Source organism: Scomber japonicus, chromosome 7 (assembly GCF_027409825.1).
Source record: "Scomber japonicus isolate fScoJap1 chromosome 7, fScoJap1.pri, whole genome shotgun sequence".
NCBI lineage: Eukaryota > Metazoa > Chordata > Actinopteri > Scombriformes > Scombridae > Scomber > Scomber japonicus.
This window is the reverse complement of record NC_070584.1, coordinates 18,029,958-18,052,402: the sequence shown is the minus strand read 5'-3', so window position 1 is coordinate 18,052,402 and position 22,445 is coordinate 18,029,958. Positions and strand designations below refer to the sequence as shown.

The following is a 22,445-nucleotide window of genomic DNA, read 5'->3' as shown; positions in this document are numbered from 1 at the left end:
GGATCGACATGTCGCAAAGGTAAAGCTGTTTAGTGCTAACGTTAGCTTAACTTCATTAGTTTAACGTTTAACCCAGCTAGGTCTACAGACAGCCCTGACAATGACAAAGCCTATTTAACTTTGGAAACGTCAAGTAACCTTTAGTTGGCATCAGACACATAGCAAAAAGCAAATACATGTCAGGAGTAGTTTAAAAGGATGTTTGCAGTCAGTTTTTAGTAACCTTATTCGTGGTAACAAGGTGTCGTCAGTGTCAAACAGTTTGAGGTGGGATCAACTCCCTTATTGCTTCTTCTGCAAGATTCTGTCTCTCCAAAGATTGTTTGCAAATGAGACTCGTCTTGTGTTTTCCTTTCAAATACAGTAGCTTTGTTACAAATTTGCTTGTGATGTTACTACACCACAATCAGACACACACAGGAACAAAATAGTTGTACTTGCATCTGGTTGATAAATTGTTCTTTTAATAGGGTTAGAGTTATGGTTATGGTTAGCATAAAATATGACTTGTTTTTTTCTTTACTATCGTTCATTTACCATTAATTAGAATACAAATTACCCAGCTTTGCCCTCACCTCAGATTTGTACCCTGTTCCAGGACATACAACCAGCTGTGGGCAGATGCCCAGTTAGAGCTGAGCCGTCTATTAACTGAAGAACTGCCTGCTGAGCCACCTCGCCCAGAAAAGGACAGGGTAGTATTCTTCCAGCGTCTGGCCATGCTTTATGTGCGCTACATCCAAATCTTTCGACAGTTGGAGAAGATCTATGACCAGGTGGTCCACCCTCAGAAGAGACGAGTCATTCGGGCGATTCTGGATGGTGTGATAGGGAGGGTGTTAGAGCTGAAGAATGAAATGGTGGAAAAAGAGTTTTCAGAGTACCACTACATGGATGATGTCCTTCATGACTTGAAGCTCACACCTGTGAGTTCCATTTTTGAGAGCAAGTGTGATTAAATTCGATATATTACCTGAACAAAATGACACTGTCTTATCCACGCCAGGCATTGGCTTAATCAGAGATGGTTCTTCATAATGACACAGCCTGACTCAGCAGTTATTTTGTTGTTTTTTTTTTTACTTTAGGAAGACCTTGAGATCCCTATCCCTCGCTATTTTATCAGTGAACGCAACAAGGAATTCCAAGAGCGAAAGACAATGCTGACAGATATCCTTAAAATGGTGGAAGTTACTGAAAGCGAGGTGGGTTAAAACTAGCTATAGCTAGTTAAATCCCCTATGTGTAGGACCTTAAATTTTCTTATTTCATTTTTTCATTTTGTGTGTTTTGTTTTTTTAACGTAGAAAACATGTCATCAAAATTAAAATTTTACACATCTGAGCTTTAATTTGGAAGCGAAATTTGTTTACTTTTTTCTCTTTTTTCACTCTATCTTTACTGGTCCCTACAGCCTGTAATGGTCAAGAACATGAGTCAAGAGGAGGCCATTAAGATCATACAAGTGGTGGAGAGGGCCCGCCAAGGACGCCTGAGGGCAAAGTTGAATGAAGAGAGCCGAAATATGAACAGGATGTATCGGACCAAAGACCAAGGGACAGCTGGCATTGAGTTAGCTGCAGTCTGCATTCAGAAGGTGCTCTGTTATTAACATAATAATACACACCTCCTCATCTTCTTCTTTCATGCTGAAAGTGTTGGTTGAATGTGATTTTCAGATGTGGAGGGGCTACACACAGAGGAAGAAGGCAAAGATTGCTCGGGATGAAGAGATGATTTTTCTGGGAATGGTGAGTGAAATGGGCCATCAATTTAACTTATTGACTTGAACTGTTAAAAAATATATATAAAAACAGATATACTTATAAACTTTTTTTCTTTTAAATATGAGCAACTATATCGCTGTATTGCGATATGTCCTTGTTCCATTTCAACATGAAGTAGCCAACCAGTTGCTCAAGTGACTTTTTTCTTAAAATTTTTACTTCCCCTTCCTGCATTGTTCTTCCTTTGTGAAATCCTGCAAACAACACAGTATATTTCCGTAACTTCTGTTCAGGCCATGGATCCAAAATACCAGGTGCCATGCCCTGCAGAAATCACCACCCAGGGCATTGAAGCTTGCACACGGATTAAACAGGAGGACCATGAGGAAGACTACCTAAAGTCTTTAGTTGCAGTCACAAACCAGCTACGAGTTGTGGAGGGTCATGACATAAGCAAGACGATGAAAGAGCAAATCCGACAGTGGTTCATTGAATGCCGGTAAGATGACACAGAGAGGCTTGTCAGGATTTTTCTTGTATCAGTAGAACATTTACACATTCATTGAAATCAGTCAAGCTTTCACATCCCTCCTCTTTTTTTTTTGTTTTATAGCGATTCTACCGGGTCGTTCCCAGACTACCCGGATGACGAAGATGGAGGCTCAGCTCTCATTTTTGCTGAAAAGACCCCTCAGCAGGTAAAATTCATCATCAGTCAAAAGCAAGATCCATTGAATAATTTTTATAGTGGTTTACAAAGGGGGGATGAATTTCACTACAATTAAATACATTTTTTCAGTTATTGGAAGAAATAGCTGCAAAGGAAGAGGAGGATGCCAACAACAAACCAAAAGGGAAGGATGAAAAAAAGGAAAAGGGGAAGAAGGACAAGGGGAAGGATGAGGAGGAGGTAAGATCTCACAGCTGTATTAAATCAAGTTTTATTAATTTCATATAATATTCAGTAAATCCTGGTTATATCAGCCAATTTTAAATGAATGAACATATAATAGAATAAGTGGAATTTCACTTATAAAACCAATCCTTGTTAGCTGTAGCTGCATACATTTTTCTTGACCACAGGAAGAGGAGGCAGGGCTGAAGATGCTGCCTTCAGCTTTTCTGTCAGACTTGGAAGGGGGAAATAAAATCTATCAAGGTACATTTAAATTTAAAACAGGCAAAGTATGCATTGGTTAACGGTCTGTTTAGAGTAGAACTAATGTAAATAAAACAACACCTGTAATATCCTGACAAGCTGGAAATAAGGAATACAGTGAAAGTCTGTATTAAGTTCAAAACCAGTTTGAGAATATGGTAAATATGCCACCTCAATGAAAAGTAAAACAATAGTTACTCATTCACAATAAAGCATGATTTGTCATTTGTTTGTCATCCTCAGATTTTTGGCAAAACCGCAACGAGTCAAGAAATTTCTGTCAGATGCATGAGGTGGAGCTGATCAAGGAAGCAAATAGGAGTATCATTGAGGCAGAGATTCGAGTACAGGTGATGGCTACAGAATACAAAACAATTTATAAGCGTAGCATACTTCAAACAACTCACATTGTTCATTAAAATAACTAACACAAAAAGTGGGCAGTGATTTTGCAATTTTAAAAGTTCATTGTCCTATACATCGCTAGTGTTTAAAACTGCCGACAGCACCACCTTCAGTTGAAGTCACTGGTCTGTTCTGTCCTTCTCAGGTGGATGAACAGATGAGACAAGAGCTGGCTGAATGGAAGCTAGCTGTGGATAAAGACAAGGGTGGTAAAACTAAAGGAAATGCCAAGGTATTAAAGTGAAAGATGACTAAATATCTGCTCTTTATCTTATAAAATGCCTGGGAGTTTTGGTCCCAGTTTGCATTGATTACCCTGAACTGTGTCTTTATTTTACTCAACAGAAAAAGAAAGGATCTAAGAGTGGGAAAAAGAAGAAAAAGGAGAAGGATTTGACAGCTGATAGGTAAGGTCACACAGAAACTCATAAGGTGTATTATTTTCAGTACAGAATTGAGTTGTATGAAGAGCACCATTTCATCATTTATTCACATCTGCCAGGACTCTTGAATCTCTATGTCAGGAGCTGGTGGAACAGGGCTTGCTGAAACAGGCAAATAATGTTAGGCTGCAGGATTACTTGGGTAAGACATTTAATTTTTTTTGTGCAGACTGGTGTGCTATCTTCCTGAACTCATTTTGTCTTCCAATGATCATGGCTGTATGTAAGCTTTTGATCTGATTGCAGCTGATGTGTAGACACCTCAAAGAAACTGAGAATTGAGCACTTTGTAGCTTTCAAGGTATCCAGAAATGATTTACTAGTGGTGTGCTGCCCTCTTCTGGTGTGCGATTGCAAAAGCACTGTGATCATAATGAACAATTTCTTCAAGGTACAATATATAATCACTGTTGATACAGATTTTAAAGTCCTGTGTTGCAGTTTTCTCAAATGTTTGCAGTGAACTAACTAACTACTGGTCTAATGGCTCTTTCTTTCTGTTCCTAGGTGACTTTAGCTACCTCGGGACCACACTGAGGCAAAATGACATTGAACCAATGCCATCATTGTCAGATGTGCGGCAGGTTTTATCTCTGTATGCAATTTTACCATTAGGTAAGAAATTGATTTAGTTCATGACATCCAAAACATAACAATTTTTTTTAAACATACAATAAAAAATATGTGTTGTTTGTAGGCTCCCAAGTGGTACATGAGAAAGCTCCCCTGATAAAGGCCATCCTGCTCGTAGGGCCGGCCGGTGTAGGTAAGAAGATGTTGATTCATGCAATCTGCCAAGAGACTGGCGCCAACCTGTTTGATCTGTCTCCTCTGAACACGGCCGGAAAGTATCCAGGCAAGAGTGGCCTTGCCATGATGCTTCACATGGTCTTTAAGGTAAAACACTGATACTTAATAATGACAGTAATGGTCAAAATGTTTTCTAGTTTCAAACCATATTTGAGTCATTTTTTGCTTTGAAGTCATAATCTACAAAATCCCACCTATAATCCCAACACTAAACCTCATTAGAGATCTTATGACTGCATACTGTAAGTCAAATACCCCCAAAAATGCAAGCAGTGCATATTCTTGGACTCTGGTATGTGATCTACAGGGCAATGTACGTTATGTTACCATTGCATACCTTCATAGAACATCTGGTTCAGTTTAGTTTTTGCTGTTGATATCAATACACCATCACAGTTTCCTCTGAGTACCTCTCACAGGTATTTTGCCCAGAGTATTTTCATAATTATCTTTGCACAGATTGCAAGACTGCTGCAACCTTCAGTAATATGGATTGAAGACGCAGAGAAAATGTTCTACAAGAAGGTTCCCAAGGACGAGAAAGAGGTATGCCTGAACACATTTTTGTAGTTTAATTAATCTATTTACATTAAAATTGAAAACATTTCACATTTATACACAGTTAGATCCCAAACGCTTGAAGAAAGATTTGCCAAAGTCTCTCAAGTTGATCAAAGGGGAGGACCGCGTTCTTATAATAGGAACAACTAAAGACCCCCTAAGTGCTGACATCAAGTCACTGTGTAAAATGTACAGCAAAATCATCCTCATCCCAAGACCTGACTATGGCTCAAGATACAGTAAGGACAGACACATTGTGAAACTCATTTTAGTTTTTAATATTATGATCATGATGCCTATATCAAATTAATATGAACAATTACTCTCAACTGTGTTTGCTTTCAGTCTTGTGGAAGCAGCTAATAAAAAGGCAGGGAGGTGAGATAACCAAGGCCTTGGACCTCAGCTCCCTAGCAAAAATCTCTGATGGCTACACACCAGGTCACATGGTCCAGGTCGTCCAGAGTGTTGTTACCAAGCGTCGTATCCTGCAGCAGGCAAAAAGACCACTGACAGCTGCTGAGTTTGTCGCCCCATTAGCCAAAATCGACCCTGTGTTTCAGGAAGAGGAAGAGGCCCTTAAAGTACAGTACTTAAATTTACGTTTTCAGTACTTTTTTATGACATGTGGCTAATTTGTTTTGAATTTGCTTCAATAATGTGATCATTGTTTTTATACAGTGTGCTTTTATTGAGGATTTTGTATTTTATGTTAACAGAATTGGTATGCAAAGACCCCCTTGGGAAAGAAGCGGATTAAGGCTGCTACAGGAAAGGAAGAGGAAGAGGCAGTAGTTAAAGGCAAAGATGCAAAGAAGAAAGGGAAAAAATAAATTATCACAATTCAATGTAGTTTATTACATTTATTGAAGCTTGTGTGTAAATTTGCATGTTACAACTGTCCTTTTTTGTCCTTACAAAATAAAAAAGTAAAAAGTAGTCATATTGTTTTTGTGTTGTTTTGCTGCTACTTAATTAATTGGGGCTTCTTGTTACTGTAGTAGAGGTTGGATTTTTCCAATCACAAGAGAGCAAGGATGGAGTATGTCTTTAATATGATGAAAGCTTGTTAATAAAAGTTGGTTGAAGGAGACAGAATACCCTAGCTCCCAAAATGCAGAGAGGACTTTGGATCATCTATAAGAGAGGGTGCTAACTCCTGTCTTCTGACCATCATATTTATAGTTTTTATTAGTAGATCATTATTTTCAATACATCAGAAAATGATCATTCTATTTCTGCTCTTATCACTAATTAAGTCTCCATGTGATGCTTTAAACCTGTTTGTGACAGTTTAGGGTTGATCTATTAGATGACTCATTCTTGATTAAATATTTGCCCCAATAGCATAACCCATTACAGTCGCTCATATGCAGCCTGCCAAACACGCGCACACACACACACACACATATATATATATATATATATATATATATATATATATATATGTATATATGTATGTATGTATATATATATATATATGTATATGTATATATGTATATATATGTATATATAAATATGAAATTAATTTAGTAGTTTGGCTCTGGTAGACAGACTACTACTATGGCTATAGTTATCATGCCCAAGGCCATGCTGTAATTAGACATACCAAGACTGTCTGTTTCATTTTATTCAGTCAAGGGCATCTAATGTCATACCTAGGACACCATAATCATCAGTATAATCATGGTTGCCTCGGTCTGACATGGTTGTGAACTCAGGTCTGGATGAAATTACTTTTTCGCTCAACTGGTCTGGATGTATAGTAAAACTACATCAGACTACATTAAGAACATGTTTGGGATTTAATATATACGTGTATGTGTTGGATATTCCTATTTTCTTTTATTATGACCAATTACAGGTCCAGAGAGTCTGGACCAGAGGAAATGTGACACACGGGGGGAGTGCTTCCAAACTGGGATCTAGAGGCTTAGGTGGAGTGTTCAGCTGTTTTGTCAAGTTCTAAATTCACTCATCACATCCTCACATTGCCTTGGTTCCTTTAGCATTACGCTATTTTTAGCCCATGTGCACCATCAATAGGATGCTACACACGTCAAGGCCCACATCTCAAGACATCACGCTGATCTTTTGACCAGGTGCTCTATCCTTTAACATGATTTTGGGTCTTTTCTTTTACATTAATGAATTTCATTTTAATAGGATTTAACATTCTCTTTAGAAAGTAGCACTACAATTACAAAATGCTATGTTGAGTATGCCAAAATGTCCCCCTAACCATCTTATCCTCTTCCCACTTACATTTACAAAAAAAATGTTTAGAGCTTTGTGATAAATGGGCTAGTGGAGATCTGAAAACTGACATTGGTTTGCTACTGTGGGCCACCATTCCTCTCTCAGTGACGACAAGTTGTTTTTTGTGCCACAGCAGGACAGCACAGAGATTATCGATAGAGTTTCACTGGACTTAAGAGTGCCAGAGTACCACATGGAACTGTCCATCAAGCAGATGCAAACACAATGCTGTGTTGTACTGGCTTTGTTTTGTCTTTTGGTCTACATGAGGGAACCCCACAAATTCAAACCCAGTTGATGTAATGCTAACAAACACCTGAATGTATAGAGGAGTTAGAGCAGCTATTAAATATCTTTGTGTATTTTAAATATGCATTGCATTGCTGCATTGGTTACTTTAGATGTTTTCTGGGTTTTTTGAGTCTTAGTAGACGTCCTTTGAGCTCCTACTAGTGAGAGCTCAGGCATCATACTACTTAGTGTTAAAACCAACTTATCACTTACTCATGTGTGGGAAAATTACCTTACAAATAAATGCAGATTAGGTGTTATTTAAGAGAGAATATATGTGTCTCTTGTGTCTGTGCACATGCATATGTGGATAGGACAGTGTGTAAGTGCTTTCATGTGTGAACTCCGTAGTGATGACCCAGTGAAATGGGAGCTTATTATTGCTTAATCTTTTGTAACCTTTCAACTGTGGCAGAGATGGAACCCCCCTGTGGAGTTCCATAGACTTTGATCTCTCAAACCTGAGGTTTAGGACACTGACAGATATGGGTCAGTATTGTAAAGAGCATACAATTAAACTACAGCTTTATACTGTGATGATTGCTTTACTTCTATCTTAGACCAGTCAATTTTGGTGGAAGAATATTAGATCTAAGAACAAGCAACCTGGTAAAAAGAGTTGTAAAACCTGACTGTGTAAGAGATTAATGAAAGCAAATCTAAAACAGTATATTTCTGTGTAGAGTAGACACAACAAATATGCAGGCCACTCACCCAAATCCTTATGCTACATGAAGGTGATTTAAACTCACTCATTCATACACCCTAGAAAATCATCAAAACACACTAAGCATGTTGTATACATTTTGATTGATTTTAATGGCTCGACTGATGCTAGACTTGAGGTGCCTCACACTATTGAAGCCAACGCTATCTTTGCCCTCATACTGACAGAAAGCTATTTTGGAGGTTAGTATGTGGGGAGAGATATGTCAGCTGTTCAGCAGTACACTCCATCATAGCAGGAAAAAAAGAGAAAGTGCTATAGGCTGTCTGCTTTTGGGACTGGGACGCAGCTTGCGAACATGGACGTGCTTTCCTGTGGCATAAGATTTGTTGTTAATCTGTAAGGCTTTGTAAAGAACAAGACAAGACTGGGACTGATCTGTTGCCATGTTGGATGTTTTGTCTGGCACTTTTTCCAGGTGAAGGTGTTTGTTTTTTGTCATCAGTGCGTCATAAGAGTATGCAAAGATGCAGGATACATACTAGAAAACATCTGTCAAAGTTGAAGGTAGGTACATAACTGCATATGATCTGGTATGTTCCTTTGCTGTATTGGTAACATGTCTAGTCATTTTTATTTTTATTTGTTTGCATACTTTGAACAAGTATCCTTGAACAATGGAGGCAAGGTATTACATTTTTAAGGGAAAACTAGTTAAATCATATGTTACACAATACAGTTGTATTAAAATGTGTACGTTTTATAAAAGTCTTAATGGATGTATACCGTATTTCACTCTCAGTTGTTTTGGTTTTTTTGTGTAATTTCCACAGTATTATGGAAATGATATCATGGAAATCACACAAAAAAACCTTTTGATTTAAAGCCTCTCTTGGAGAACATCTCATTGGTCTTTATAGGTTATCTAGATAACTGTTTGCAAATTCAGTGTTGCTCTGTGACACACAATGACATACCATATCAACTGATAGGTAACGTGATAGACTGACCGCCATTTGGGAGTACATAGAAATCCTCATGGTCCTAATGGTAGTGGATGGTGCCAGGCTCTCAAAGTGTTTCATGATCTCAGATATCATATCAATCAGGTCAGTGATTGGCAGTTCTCATTTGGAGTCTTGTTTGTTTTGTTTAAAGCTTCATTTTCTCAGAGTTCAGTGCATGCAGCCTGATGGAGGTGGCATCACAGCTGAGTCTATATTGGTGGTGGTGAGCTCAGCCAAGTGAGGTGATAGAGATTACCGTGCTCTTCATTACTGAGGAGGACTGGCGTGCCTTTACAGAGATCAACCATATAAGAGTGATGCCATGTGTATCCATTTTAATAGGCCAAAAACTTCCCATGTTGCCATTTTGTAAGTTGTAGTGTGTCTTGCTGTTGTCCTGAGAGGAGTTTGTTTTATGCAATAAACTTCATGCCCAGAAAAATTCAGAGCTTATATTGCAACAGTTCATCTACAAAACAATATCTGCCGAGAATCTGAAACAATTCTACAGCTGAATTTCAGTAAGTGACAATGAGGTGTGAATGAGCTGGTGGATTAAAAGACAGACTGACCAGTCTTATACCAGTGATTAAACAGATAGTTATCTTTTTGGCCAGAGACCGCCAGATTACCTAATAGATATATATTCTTATCACATTATAGTGTAGTCCTTCTGTGATAACTGCGGTAGAAAGCAAAGATTCACCAATCACACGGAGAGAAGAACGGGAGGCATGGGAGACAATAAACCTGGAGGAATAGTAGCAGCTGCAAGTAAGTTCTTCTCTCACACATAGCTTTACAAATTACAATGTTGTTTAAGCTTGTGAATCTCCAATGCTGTGTGTACCTGCATGTGCCAGAGAACCGTCTGCAGGTGGTGAAAGGTTTGGAGGATGTGGAGGTGTCTGAGTGTGAGAGCTGCTCCTTTGAGGTGACCCTCAACTTGGCCTACATCGAGGGTGTGTGGACGAAGGATGGGATGAGGCTCAAGTCTAAGCCCACCTGCCGCATCAGCACAAATGCGAAGAGACACTCCCTCATACTGAGCAGGGTGGCTTTGGGAGACGCTGGCTTGATCTCTTTTCAGGCCAATGATATTCAGACCTCGAGCAGACTCAGTGTCAGAGGTAAGGTGGTTCAATAGACTGAGCTATTTCCATGGTTACACTTGTGTCCATGTGTCCAAGACTGTGCCTGTATCCGGCAACCAGGGGTTGCATACTCATAATATGACTCCATTCAGGTCTAATTTAATACATTCTATGGAGGAAAGTTATTGTTTACTTGTGCAATAAGTAATGAGTAATATGCATTAACAACCATTAAATGTTATAATAAGTAATGTGTAAGATAGAGAGACTGTCACCATTTACATTTTGGAATCATAGACCATTCAATAAAGAAAACCTATGCTTGAATATGTTTCTAGTTCATGTGTGAAAACATCCAAAAAGTGCTAGTACAATTCAAAGAGCCACATCAGGTCCTCCGAAAAGAGTCAAAATTCATTAAATTTACAGTCATGTTTTGGTTATTTCTGCCAGCTAGGGACATCCACATGGTAAAGGAGCTGGAGGATGTTGATACGATGGAGCGTCAACCTGTCAGTTTCCTGTGTGAGGTTAACCAGGTGGATGTGGATGGTCGGTGGTATAGAGATGACTGCAGAATCCGACCTGGGGACAACATCAAGATCAGACATCAGGGTAAAACCAGTTTAGAAGTTTAGTCTTGTTATTGTAATAAATGATGAAAACTAAATAATTTGGAAGTTCATTGTACACACAGATTTCCAGCTGTACCAGCCTGTAATGGTTACTAAGTACTAAGATGAAGATAAAATAAAATAATAATAATAATAATAATAAGATAAGATTAAAATATTTTTTTTTTCTTGATCTAATTTCAGGTAAAACTCACACCCTGTCCTTTAAGTCAGTCAGGCCAGAGCATGCTGGAGAGATCAGATTCACTGCAGAGCGTGTCTCAACCTATGCCACTCTCACAGTAGAAGGTGAGCTACCAGATGTTTTTCTAAAACAATATTATATGGATCTGATGGAAGGCAGGTCAACTAAAAAACATAAGATTCTCTTTAAGATAATGATAAATTAATTTCTGACAGTTCATGTTTAAGAATATCCCTCTGTTCTTCAGAGCTCCCTATTCAAATAGTGCGTCCTCTGAGGGTCAAGATAGCCATGTATCACCACCGAGGTCTTCTGGAGTGCCAGGTGTCACGGCCTAATGCTCAGGTCAGATGGTACAAGAATAGGAAGGAGCTCTTGCCCAGTAGGAAGTATCAGCTGATCAGTGAAGATGTCTACAGGCAGCTGACCATTGACAACGTCTGCTCCTCTGATGAGGATACCTACACCTGTGATGCTGGAGATGACAAAACCTCTTGTCAGCTTCTGGTGGAGGGTGAGATGACAAGATGACATAAGAAGAAATATATCAGTCACAATTGTTGATTTGCACATGTTTCTAATCCCAATACAATCAGTGGTGGGGTTTTGTTATGAGTCAGTAACAGTAATGTGTATTATGGCTGTCCATGCAGAGCAGGCTATTAAAATTGTGCGGGGCATGAGCTCAGTGGAGGTGATGGAGCCAGAACCTGCGCAGTTCCAGGTAGAGACCAGCCTGAAGTCAGGGAGGCCACCTAAATGGACCCTGAACGGTGAGGTGCTGGAGCACGGCACAGCAGTGAACATCGACAGAGAGGGCACCGTCCACAGCCTCTGTCTCACCTCCACAGAAAGCTCCATGTCTGGGCCTGTGCTTTTTGTTGCTGGCAAGAGTCGTTCCTCTGCTCAGCTGACTGTGAAAGGTGAGTAGCCCAGATCTCCCTTGAGTACGAACCACAAGGAAAACTATTTAAAGTTTTTTTTCTTAATGTTCATCATAAGAAAATGGTGGTTTCAAATAAAATGTCTGCAGACAATGTAGAGTATATTGTTTTAATTATTGTTTTAATGTTATTATTGTAAAGTGTCAAAGGAACAACACTACAGTGCAGTTTGGACTGCTTTTGTTATTGTTCCCAACAGTGTCACACTACACTGTATACATCCATCACATATCTTTGCACTGATTTAGAAAAAGTATTTAAACATCATTATTTTAAAATTTCTTGGCAAAAGCTTGCTTACCTACCCTGTTTCTAAGTTGTTAGATTTTGGGGCGTTATTTGTAGCATACACGTGTTTATGCATGTTTTTTCATATGATATTAATCACATGTTTTTTGTATGGCATTACTATTCAGGACAATTAAAAAATTGCATGGTAAAATGTCAGTTTTGGTAAGCTGTTTTTGTAAGGGTTCTCTGTTTACAGTACACTTTCTTAAACTTTTAAGAGTAATGTTTGATTGGAGACTTCATTTTTATTTCAAAAGAACATCTCACAGCAGACTCTGAACTGTGAGTCCCTGCTTTCTGTGTTAGCCCTGCAATGTACACGCAGCTTTTCCAGTGTTTTGTCCTGCTTCCTGTCTTATGTATTCTAAGAAGCTACTCATTCTCTGCGTAATCATTAAAAGGATTGAGTGAAAATGAATGAATTTCTTGGGAGTATGTCTTGAAGCTGGCTTTACATTTCTCTCCTCTAGAGCGACCTCTCCAGATTGCCCGCCATTTGGACGATGCAGAGGCAAAAGAGAACAGCTCTGTGACCCTGAGCTGTGCGTTTGCCCCCTCTCCAAGGGTGGTAAGGTGGTTCAAAGGTCGTACAGCTCTGAAGACCTCAAACAAGTACAGCATGAAGAGAGAGGGTAAACGAGCAGAGTTGACCATTCATGGCTTGACAGGGATGGATGCAGGACAGTACCGCTGCATGGCTGGGGGTTCACAGAGCACAGCACATGTGACGGTAGAAGGTAGATTAAACGTGTTGAAGAATAACACTTTCTGTATTGACATGAAGCATTTTCAGATTTGTAATGTATATGTAGTACAGTTAATGACTTGTAATAATCAACTGCCTCTTTTATTGTAGTGAGAACATTGAAGTTAGTGAAACACCTTAAAGCTGTGGAAATTGAGGAGGACGGTGTTGCCACATTCTCATGTGAGCTCAACTATGTGGTTGCCAATGTGGAGTGGCTCCTCAACAATGTTCGCCTCTATTCCAACGCCATCAACAGGATACAGCACATGGGCACTATGCACAGCCTCACAATTAAGAAGCTGCGGCCACAGAAGAGCATGGTCACCTTCAAAGTAGGCCTTCTTTCTGAGACAACAACCTTAGAGGTCAAAGGTCAGCTATGAAACATATGAAAAGGAGTTTGTATGATACTTAAATTGTCTTGTTGTAAATCTCTAATTGCTAATTTCTGAGAAACTTGAACCCAGTAATGAGCTCATGTTGCACCCTGCCTCCAGAGCGCCCAGCAGTGTTCCTCAGGTCTCTTGAGGATGCAGTAGGAGAAGAGCAAGGGGAGGTCTGCTTGCAGTGTGAAATTTCCAAAGAGACACTGACCCCTGTTTGGAGGAAGGACGGTGTGGTGCTGATGGCTGATGACAAACATGAGCTGCTTCAGTGCGGGAAGTCCATGGCACTAATTGTTCATTCCCTGAGCAAGGACGACGCTGGCCTGTACACCTGTGACCTGGGCACCAGCCAGACCAAAGCTAAAGTTTGTGTACATGGTGGGTAGTAGAAATATAGAAATCATGATGGTAAGCTGTATGGCTTTTTGGTCACAGTGATAGAACCAATTTCAAAATAAAAATTCAGTTTTTTAAATTATTTTTTAAATTTGTCTTCAGATAATACATTCTTTTTAAAGGACACAAAGACACTCAGGAATAAAACTATAGAGACATTTAATGTCATACTGTTACAAAGATTATATTAAATGATGATGCTTTGAGGTTAGGTACACAGATGGCACAACTCATTGTGACATACATAAACAACAGCTGAGATACAATATGTCTAATAAAGCTACTTTATGATTATATTTATCTACAGACTTGCATATCACCATTATTCATCGCTTGAAGACAACCTCTATTATGGAGGGTGAAAACTGCACTTTTGAGTGTCAGCTCTCTCATGATCTCAATGATGAGCCTTCCTGGACCATCAATGGCCAGGTGGTAGTCACCAACAGCCGAATCCAGGTTTTCAACAATCACTGCAGGTACAGAATGACCATTAGAGATGCTGTACTGTCTGACGCTGGAGATGTGGTCTTCACAATTAAAGACCTAAGCTGTAGGACCATGCTCTTTGTGAAAGGTGAATACCTGGCTCCTTCTGATAAAATGAATATTATGCATTTTAATATACCAATTGGTAGGTGTAGTTATACAAATATGCCTGAATGTGCATGAATGTGCTTCTCCTTTAGAGAAGCCAGTGCACATTTATAGGGAGCTGCTGAATGTCAAGGCTGTGCCGGGTGAGGATGCAGAGCTGAGCTGTGAGATCACCAAACCTGAAGCCACAATCCGCTGGATGAAAAATGGACATGTAATCAGGCAGAGCCCAAAGTATGAGATGAGTGTGGAGAAAAACCTTGCAAGGCTGCTAATCAAAAATACCACCATCAAAGACTCTGGAGAGTACTGCTGTGAAGCAGACGGTGTTGCCTCCCGTGCCAAGGTGGAGATCAGAGGTAGGTGAGGGCTTTTAAAATAGATGGCTTTCTAGAGTAAATATTTGATCATGTTTGTTTCAAGATATTTTGTTATGTCCAATACGATGTTGTGTGTCGTGTCAGAAATTCTACCTTGATCTTAGCTATAATACAATGTAGTGTTCTTCACTTTAGTTATGGAAATATGTATGGCTCACTCTCAATGTTATACCCCATGATTCAATCTGGATTGGTGCCTGCAATTGCAACTGTGAAGCTTGACTCAATTTTCTGAATTTTACTCTCCCTTCTTAGAGCTCCAGCACACATTTGCAAGGGAGTTAAAAGACACCCAAGCAGAGGAAAAGGGTAAAGTGACTCTGGAGTGTGAGACCAGGCGGCCAGCCAAGCGTGTGACCTGGCGGAAGGGCATGATGGAGCTGCGGTCTGGTAGGAAGTATGTCTTGAGGCAGAAGGGTGCGGTGCTTTCCCTGACCATCACCTGTCTGGAGAAATCGGACACGGATATTTACACATGTGACGTTGGTACCATGCAGAGCTGGGCACAGTTGACTGTACAGGGTGAGGGGAATACTGAGCATTACATCACTGTGGGTCAGGGTTGTTTAGTTTTAGACTCAAGTGGGGCCACGTATTAGTTGAGCTAAAAGGTTAAAGCATTAAAATCTCCAATGATATACAGACAGAAAGTTGGTTTAACAGCACTTCATGGCAGGATGAGGACATAACTATCAAAACCAATTCATGTTATTAATGCACATAATATGTGCACTGATTGATGTTGACTGCGGGATCCAGTCCCTATATAAGATTTGTGGGATTTCTGATGTTTTCATCTTTTCCATGTTTCTCTCAGGCCAGAAGGTATTGATCCTGGATGAACTACAGGATATTGAGTGCCTAGAGGGGGATACGGTTACATTCAGGTGTCAAATCTGCCCCAGCGACTATACCGGGGTCAAGTGGTATCTGGATGAGACACTACTGTACACCAATAATCTTAATGAGATCCAGATGGTGCCAGGAGGCTACCACACCCTCACGTTTAGACAGCTTGCCCGCAAAGACACTGGCACTATCTCGTTTGCAGCAGGGGACAAACGGTCATATGCCTCACTGTTGGTTAGAGGTGAGGGGTTGTTCAGCATTTTATGTGTTATTTATATTATTTGTTAGATTTCATTTGGACTTGATTTGGCCTCATCTCTTCATGTTGCCAGAGAGGCGTCCAACCATCTGTAAAGCGCTGGAAGACTGTGAGGCTATTGAAGGAGGTGGTTTGGTTTTGTCCTGTGTGACCTCCAAGCCATGTCACATCATGTGGTACAAAGATAGCTGCCTGATGTGGAACTCATCAAGGTATTTTGCTAGTCGTTCTGGCTGCGAGGCTCGGCTGACCATTCGGGAGGTCTGCAGTGGTGATGCCGGGGTGTACGAGTGCAGTGCTGGATCTGTTACAACTAGGGCCATTGTAACAGTTAAAGGTATGAATAAGATTAGTCTGTTAGTAGAGGACTGTTATTACTTGCTGTTGTTAAAAATGTTTAAAACATTATCTTGCCTGCTTATTATTGTGTGAAAAATGTTTAGTTTTTGTGTAACAGTGTCCCCTCTTTGTTTTCTTTTTTTAGCCATCCCAGCTGAGTTCACTCAGCCTCTACAGACCGTGGAGGCCAAAGAAGGTGAGACTGTTACCCTGACCTGTGAATACTCTTTGCCTGGAGTCCAGTTCCACTGGAGGAAAGGTCTGGAGAGCATCAGACATGGAGACAAATATGTGATGAAACAGAGGAAGACGATCAATTCTCTCACCATCAAAGTCCTGAAGTCTGAGGACTCAGGAGAGTACACGTGTCAATGCAGAGACCACTGCACTACAGCAAGACTTAAAGTACATGGTAAAAGCCAAGTTATTTACTTTTCTGTACTTTCATGTACATTTTACAATGGTTTCATGTTTCTTTAGACTTGAGTAGAAATGTGGTATTTGCAGTTATAACAAACCACACTTTCACAGGAGTGTATTTAAAAGTCAGTTATGCATTTTTTCTAATTCATAACTAACATAACATAAGAACATAACAACATTTTCTTAAAGGGACAGTGCAGATTATGTTCTGTTTACTTGCACTTGCACTCGACACATGCCCACTAACTCAGTCTATGGATTATGGTCTTAAATATCACAGTTAGACAGAAATGAAAAGCAACAGATGAACATTTGCACCTTAACCTTGCACATCTTCAGTATACTGAAGATGCTTGATTCTTCTTTCAGACCTATGTGTATCATGAATAAATTACATGAAATCTTTTGCTTATATGCATGTTTATCAATACATTGACACCATTTGCTTTCCAGCTATCCCTATTACATTCGTACAGCAGCTGAAGAACATGCAAGCAGAGGAGGGCAGCAATGTCATCTTGCGCTGTGAACTTTCCAAACCTGGAATACCAGTGGAATGGAGGAAGGACCATGAACTGTTGAAGAATGGGGTTAAGTACCAGATAAGGAAAAGGGAAACCACGCTGGAACTTCTCATATGGAAGCCTGTGCCTGAAGACAGTGGTGTCTACAGCTGCCTTTGTGCCGATCAGAGGACAACTGCCACTATCAAAATTACAGGTAGGAAATGTCTTTTTTTTCACCAGACTAGACTTTGCTGATTATAGAATTGTAAGGGTCTGTCGTCATGCATGAATTGAATTGGGGAGGGCCTTTTGTTTTAGAAGAGGAATATCACCACATAATCAGTGTTTTTGTAAGTTTTATCAGGTGTGCCAAGAAAAAGTCAACAATTATCATCCTTAATTATCACTTAAGCATTACAAATAATTTCTAACGTCACCCATGACAGCTCTCCCAGTCACCTTCAAGCAGAGGTTAAGGAATGTACTGATGGAGGAGGGCAACACTGCAACTTTACGCTGTGAGTTGTCTAAACCGGGTCACTTGGTGGAGTGGAAGAAGAGTGGGGATGAGCCCATTAGGAATGGTGAGAAATATCATATGCGGCAGAGAGACATGCTGATTGAACTGAGGATCTTTAATGTGACACCTGAAGACAGCGATATCTACACGTGCATCTGTGGAAACATAGAGAGCACTGCAACTCTGACTGTAAATGGTAGGAGTTTTAAAGTATTTAATCATGTTCTGTTTTCAATTTACTTAACAGGAATGGGAAGTCATACTAATAAAAGTTCTACATGCAAGAATAAGAGACATATGTGACTTACTGACAATATGCACTTTTTGAAAATGAAAAGGGAGTTCACATGCTTGAACTATGTAAGAATACTGTTTTAACCCCTGACCTTGTTTAAGTATACAGTAGAATCATATCAATTAAAGGTCATCTAGAAGGCTGCTAAGTTTCACCTCCTTGGACCAGTAGTTCCCAACCTGGGGATCACTGGATTAATTTGAGGGATAGGGAGATAATAAGACAGGATACATGATACAGAGGATACAGAGGACACAGAGGATACAGAATTACACATATTTCTGACACAGAAATGTTTTCAAGATTTACTCTGGTATTTGCTTTATTTCTTGTGAATAACTGCATGTTATCTCCTCAAGCCTCTAAAAGTTATTCAAACAAAACTAAGTAAGTCCTCTTTCATGTAACTGATAAACAATGCAATACCCCCAGGTCCCAGATAGACTTTGCTTCATTTTAAGGGATCACCGACCAAAAATGTTCACTAATCACTGCCTTAAGCCGTGTTCACACCAAGAGCGTTGGACGCGATTTTGTCGCTGACTGATGGAAAGAGCACAGTAATTTCAAAGACAATAACATAATGATGTTACCTTTTACTGTTACTTGACTTCAAGGGCTTCAATTTTTCAATTAATTTCCATTACTTTACTATAATGTTGTTTTTTAGCTCTTCCCATCACCTTCAAGCAAAAGCTGAAGAACCTTCAAGTCGAGGAAGGAAACAACATCACACTGCATTGTGAGATCTCTAAACCTGGCATCCTAGGGGAGTGGAGACTCAAAGGAGATCTGTTGGAAAATGGAGAGAAGTACCAGATTAAGCAGAGGGACTCAGTCCTGGAGTTGACCATCAGAGATGCTATACTAGAGGACAGCGGAGTCTATACATGTGTCTGTAGAGAGCAGAAGACGAAGGCAACTGTTAAAGTTATAGGTATGTTCAGTATGTGTGATGTGTGATGTGTGATGTGTGATGTGTGATGTGTGTGTTTGGCCAACCTGATGCATAATCTCATTTCTTTTATTGTATGATGAAACTTTTTGTTAGAAATGTATTGAGCTACATGTCAAGTACTGTGAATTTATATATCAGTAATAAACTCAGTGATATAATACAAACCTCATAAGCATTGTAGGACTTCACAAGAGAGTTATGTTGTCTGAAATGATGACTATAGTTAAATATTTTAGACAGTTGTAATCATAAGTATTTTTGTTGTCATTTATATGTTTTATAATTCAGTGCTTGTGTACTGCTTTACATGTATACTCAATGCAGCGGTTCCTGCCACATTTAAAGTGAGCCTGAAAAGTCAGGAGGCTGAAGAGGGGAACAGCGTGACATTACACTGTGAGCTGTCAAAAAAAGGAGTCCAAGTGCAGTGGCAGAAGGAGGGTCAGGTGTTGTCTGAGGAGGTATCTCGAGGAAAATATCAGATTAAGATAGAAGAAAAAACAGCTCAGATGACCATTCTCAATGTTCAACCAGAGGATGCAGGGAAGTACAGCTGCATCACAGGAGATGAGAAGACCACTGCTGCGGTCAAAGTGAAGCGTAAGTTTGAAGACTGATGAGAACACATTAGTATATGGGCACAAAAAGGCATTTCACAACCTCTTGCTAACATTAGCTTTTCAGTACATTTAAAATGATGAATTGGGGTTATATCATTTTGATGATAGTATCTAAAAAATACGGAGATATAATTAGATTTCAAAGGTGTATTTGCACATTTGCAATAGAGTAAAATTACATGAATTCCATAAAAAGGGTGACATTTTTATAGGGAGATGAGGTAAAGAAAAGCTCCTGCTCCTGTATTACAAAATAAGAAAAAAATCTGTGAATTCAATCTCTAATATTGCCCACAACAGCACTGCCCATTAAATTCAAATGGGAGATTCAGCATCTGGTGGTGACGGAAGGAGATGGTGGAGTCTTCTGCTGTGAGCTCTCAAAACCTGGCGCTCCAGTGGAGTGGAGGAAAGGCAGAGTCATCCTGAAGCCTGGAGACAAATATGAGATGACGCAAGAGGGACGTCTCACTAAACTAATCATCAATAACGTTGAGGAGAGTGATGCTGGGAAATACACCTGCAAGAGCAAAGACAGCCAATCAACTGCTGAGCTCACTGTCCAAGGTGAGACTTTTTTAAGTCAGACATTGCTGCAGATATGTGTTATTATTTTTGCACAGCATATTTCTGATTAATTAAAAATAAACTACTAATCATGAATTGTATCCAACAGAATCACCACAGCGCAGACGTGAAAGAGGTCAGCTCCATAATAGTAAAATTAAAATAGACCCAGTGGGTATAAGCACTGTGTGAGCTCCACATGTAGCTTCATCAAGACTTAATTTAGAGACAAATGTGTCTTAACTAGTCATCCATTTTGATGTCATCCTGCTAATGGATGAATGTCACAGTACAATGTAGTTTGTGTGTACTGTACATTACTTTGCGTTACCCAGGTGAAAAGTATGTTGAAAGAATCACATCATGTGGGATGCTTAGATAGTTTGTGACTAGAAACATCCCAAGCATGTGTGTAACTAAAACCTAGCATTGGCAATAGGTTTAGTGTTTTTCATTTAACTGAAACAACATGTCATATAGTTTGTGCCAGAAAAAAATGCTTAAATTTTGGTGTGACATGTTGGTACAGGATTGAACCACTTTTAATGGATTATCATAATCCATTGCACTGTTCAGTTTAGAAGGAATAGTTAGATATAATCGATTATGAGCATGACCTACCATGTTGAACAGCCATGGTATTTTTTATTATGATCATTGTTATTTCAAAGAGTGATTTAAAAATGTTTCCATTGAATTCAGAGAATTTAGTAAATAATGTGCAAGCTGTGGTTTATTCTAATGTGATCATCAATACTATACACTATTTTGTCTTTCATTCCTTAGGTGGTTCTGTCCCTCATTATTTATTTATTTATTCATACTTATTTTTGCAGCATTGTGTGTGTCAATTACTGTAACATTTTCTCTGATTGACAGCTTTGCCACCAAGGTTCAAGTTGCCACTAGTTAACCAGGAGGTTACTGAGGGCAACAGTGTGGTTCTGCGATGTGAGCTTGACAAACCTGCTCCATCGGTGGAGTGGAGAAGAAGAGAGGTCCTTCTGAGGAATGGAGACAAATACCAGATGAGGAAGAAGGAATTGCAGGTGGAGATGAAGATTGTGGACATCAGTCTGGACGACATCGGAGATTACACTTGCATATGTGGAGAAGAAAGGACAACAGCTTCTATCCTAGTCAACGGTGAGTGCTGCATACACTACAGTATATATGCATTTTGTTAGTTTTAAGATGTTTGATGTTTTCTTATGTCACTTTATTGTAAAAACTTGACTTGCGTGTCTGTGTGACATGCCATATCTGGCTAACTTATCAGTCAAGAATACAGAGTAATAAACTTTAGGTTCTCAATAATTTTGATGTTTGACTTGTGGTTTTCGGTAGAACGGCCCATCAGATTCCTCCAAGAACTGAAAAATATTCAGGTGCAGGAGGGCAATGGAGTAACTCTCCGCTGTGAGCTGTCCAAACCCGGAGTCCCAGTGCAGTGGAGGAAGGGAGACAATGTGTTGACCAACGGAGATAAGTACCAGATGAAGCAGAGCAGCTCCACTCTGGAGCTTCTCATCAGGAAAAGCCAGCCTGAGAACAGTGGCATTTACAGCTGTGTTTGTGAAGACATAAAAACTACTGCTACTGTTATAATCACTGGTGAGAAGCATCACACATTATAGAAACAGAAAACATAATCATGCTTTTGTAATCTGCTCATTCTTTTTTTTATATAATGTATTTTTGGATTTTCACTCCTCAGCGATTCCAGTGACTTTTAAGCAGAAGTTGAAGAACCAGGAAGCTGTGGAGGAGGGCTGTGTGACACTGCGCTGTGAGCTCTCTAAGCCAGGAGTCCCAGTCGAGTGGAGGAGAGATGCTTTACTCCTGAAGGAAGGTGAAAAGTATCAGATGAAGCAAGAGGGCAGAGTGTCTGAGTTGCTGATCAGAAATGTAGCTCTCACAGATGCTGCGGAGTACAGCTGTTTTGTTGGCACTGTTGTGACTTCAGCTGACATCAAAATAAGAGGTATGCTTTACTAGAGCCAATAGGATTCAGTGGCAAGCAAATATACAGTTTACTTGATGATGCTGATTTTGTGTATTAACAACAATGAGACAGACCTGATAATTTCCACACAGTAAATATAGTAGATGTACAAAGAAGTGT

At 39.7% G+C, this 22,445-nt stretch overlaps 3 protein-coding genes across 3 annotated transcripts in view; all 3 read left to right on the top strand.

The window, feature by feature from the left end:
* Positions 1–22,445, top strand: part of tmem47 (transmembrane protein 47) — a 118,323-nt gene that overhangs the window by 66,213 nt on the left and 29,665 nt on the right. The gene's annotated exons all lie outside the window — the stretch shown is intronic.
* On the top strand, positions 9–5,938 carry zgc:153738 (uncharacterized protein LOC558115 homolog). Its single transcript, XM_053321705.1, has 19 exons — positions 9–19; positions 599–930; positions 1,093–1,205; positions 1,415–1,597; positions 1,680–1,751; positions 2,021–2,226; positions 2,341–2,425; positions 2,527–2,637; positions 2,811–2,886; positions 3,130–3,236; positions 3,437–3,523; positions 3,637–3,698; positions 3,794–3,876; positions 4,242–4,349; positions 4,432–4,631; positions 5,004–5,090; positions 5,167–5,344; positions 5,451–5,689; positions 5,825–5,938. The coding sequence occupies exons 1-19, from the start codon at positions 9–11 to the stop codon at positions 5,936–5,938; spliced, it is 2,454 nt and encodes an 817-aa protein (XP_053177680.1).
* Positions 10,064–22,445, top strand: part of obscna (obscurin, cytoskeletal calmodulin and titin-interacting RhoGEF a) — a 41,661-nt gene continuing 29,279 nt past the window's right edge. The window contains 24 exon segments of the mRNA XM_053322972.1: positions 10,064–10,103; positions 10,193–10,459; positions 10,877–11,038; positions 11,242–11,346; positions 11,490–11,756; positions 11,896–12,165; positions 12,948–13,214; positions 13,334–13,597; positions 13,723–13,989; positions 14,315–14,584; positions 14,697–14,963; positions 15,240–15,506; positions 15,802–16,074; positions 16,166–16,429; positions 16,577–16,843; positions 17,308–17,574; positions 17,807–18,076; positions 18,846–19,112; positions 19,458–19,733; positions 20,054–20,320; positions 20,430–20,456; positions 21,200–21,466; positions 21,668–21,934; positions 22,038–22,304. Of these exon segments, the coding sequence (XP_053178947.1) occupies positions 10,064–10,103; positions 10,193–10,459; positions 10,877–11,038; positions 11,242–11,346; positions 11,490–11,756; positions 11,896–12,165; positions 12,948–13,214; positions 13,334–13,597; positions 13,723–13,989; positions 14,315–14,584; positions 14,697–14,963; positions 15,240–15,506; positions 15,802–16,074; positions 16,166–16,429; positions 16,577–16,843; positions 17,308–17,574; positions 17,807–18,076; positions 18,846–19,112; positions 19,458–19,733; positions 20,054–20,320; positions 20,430–20,456; positions 21,200–21,466; positions 21,668–21,934; positions 22,038–22,304 (5,692 nt within the window).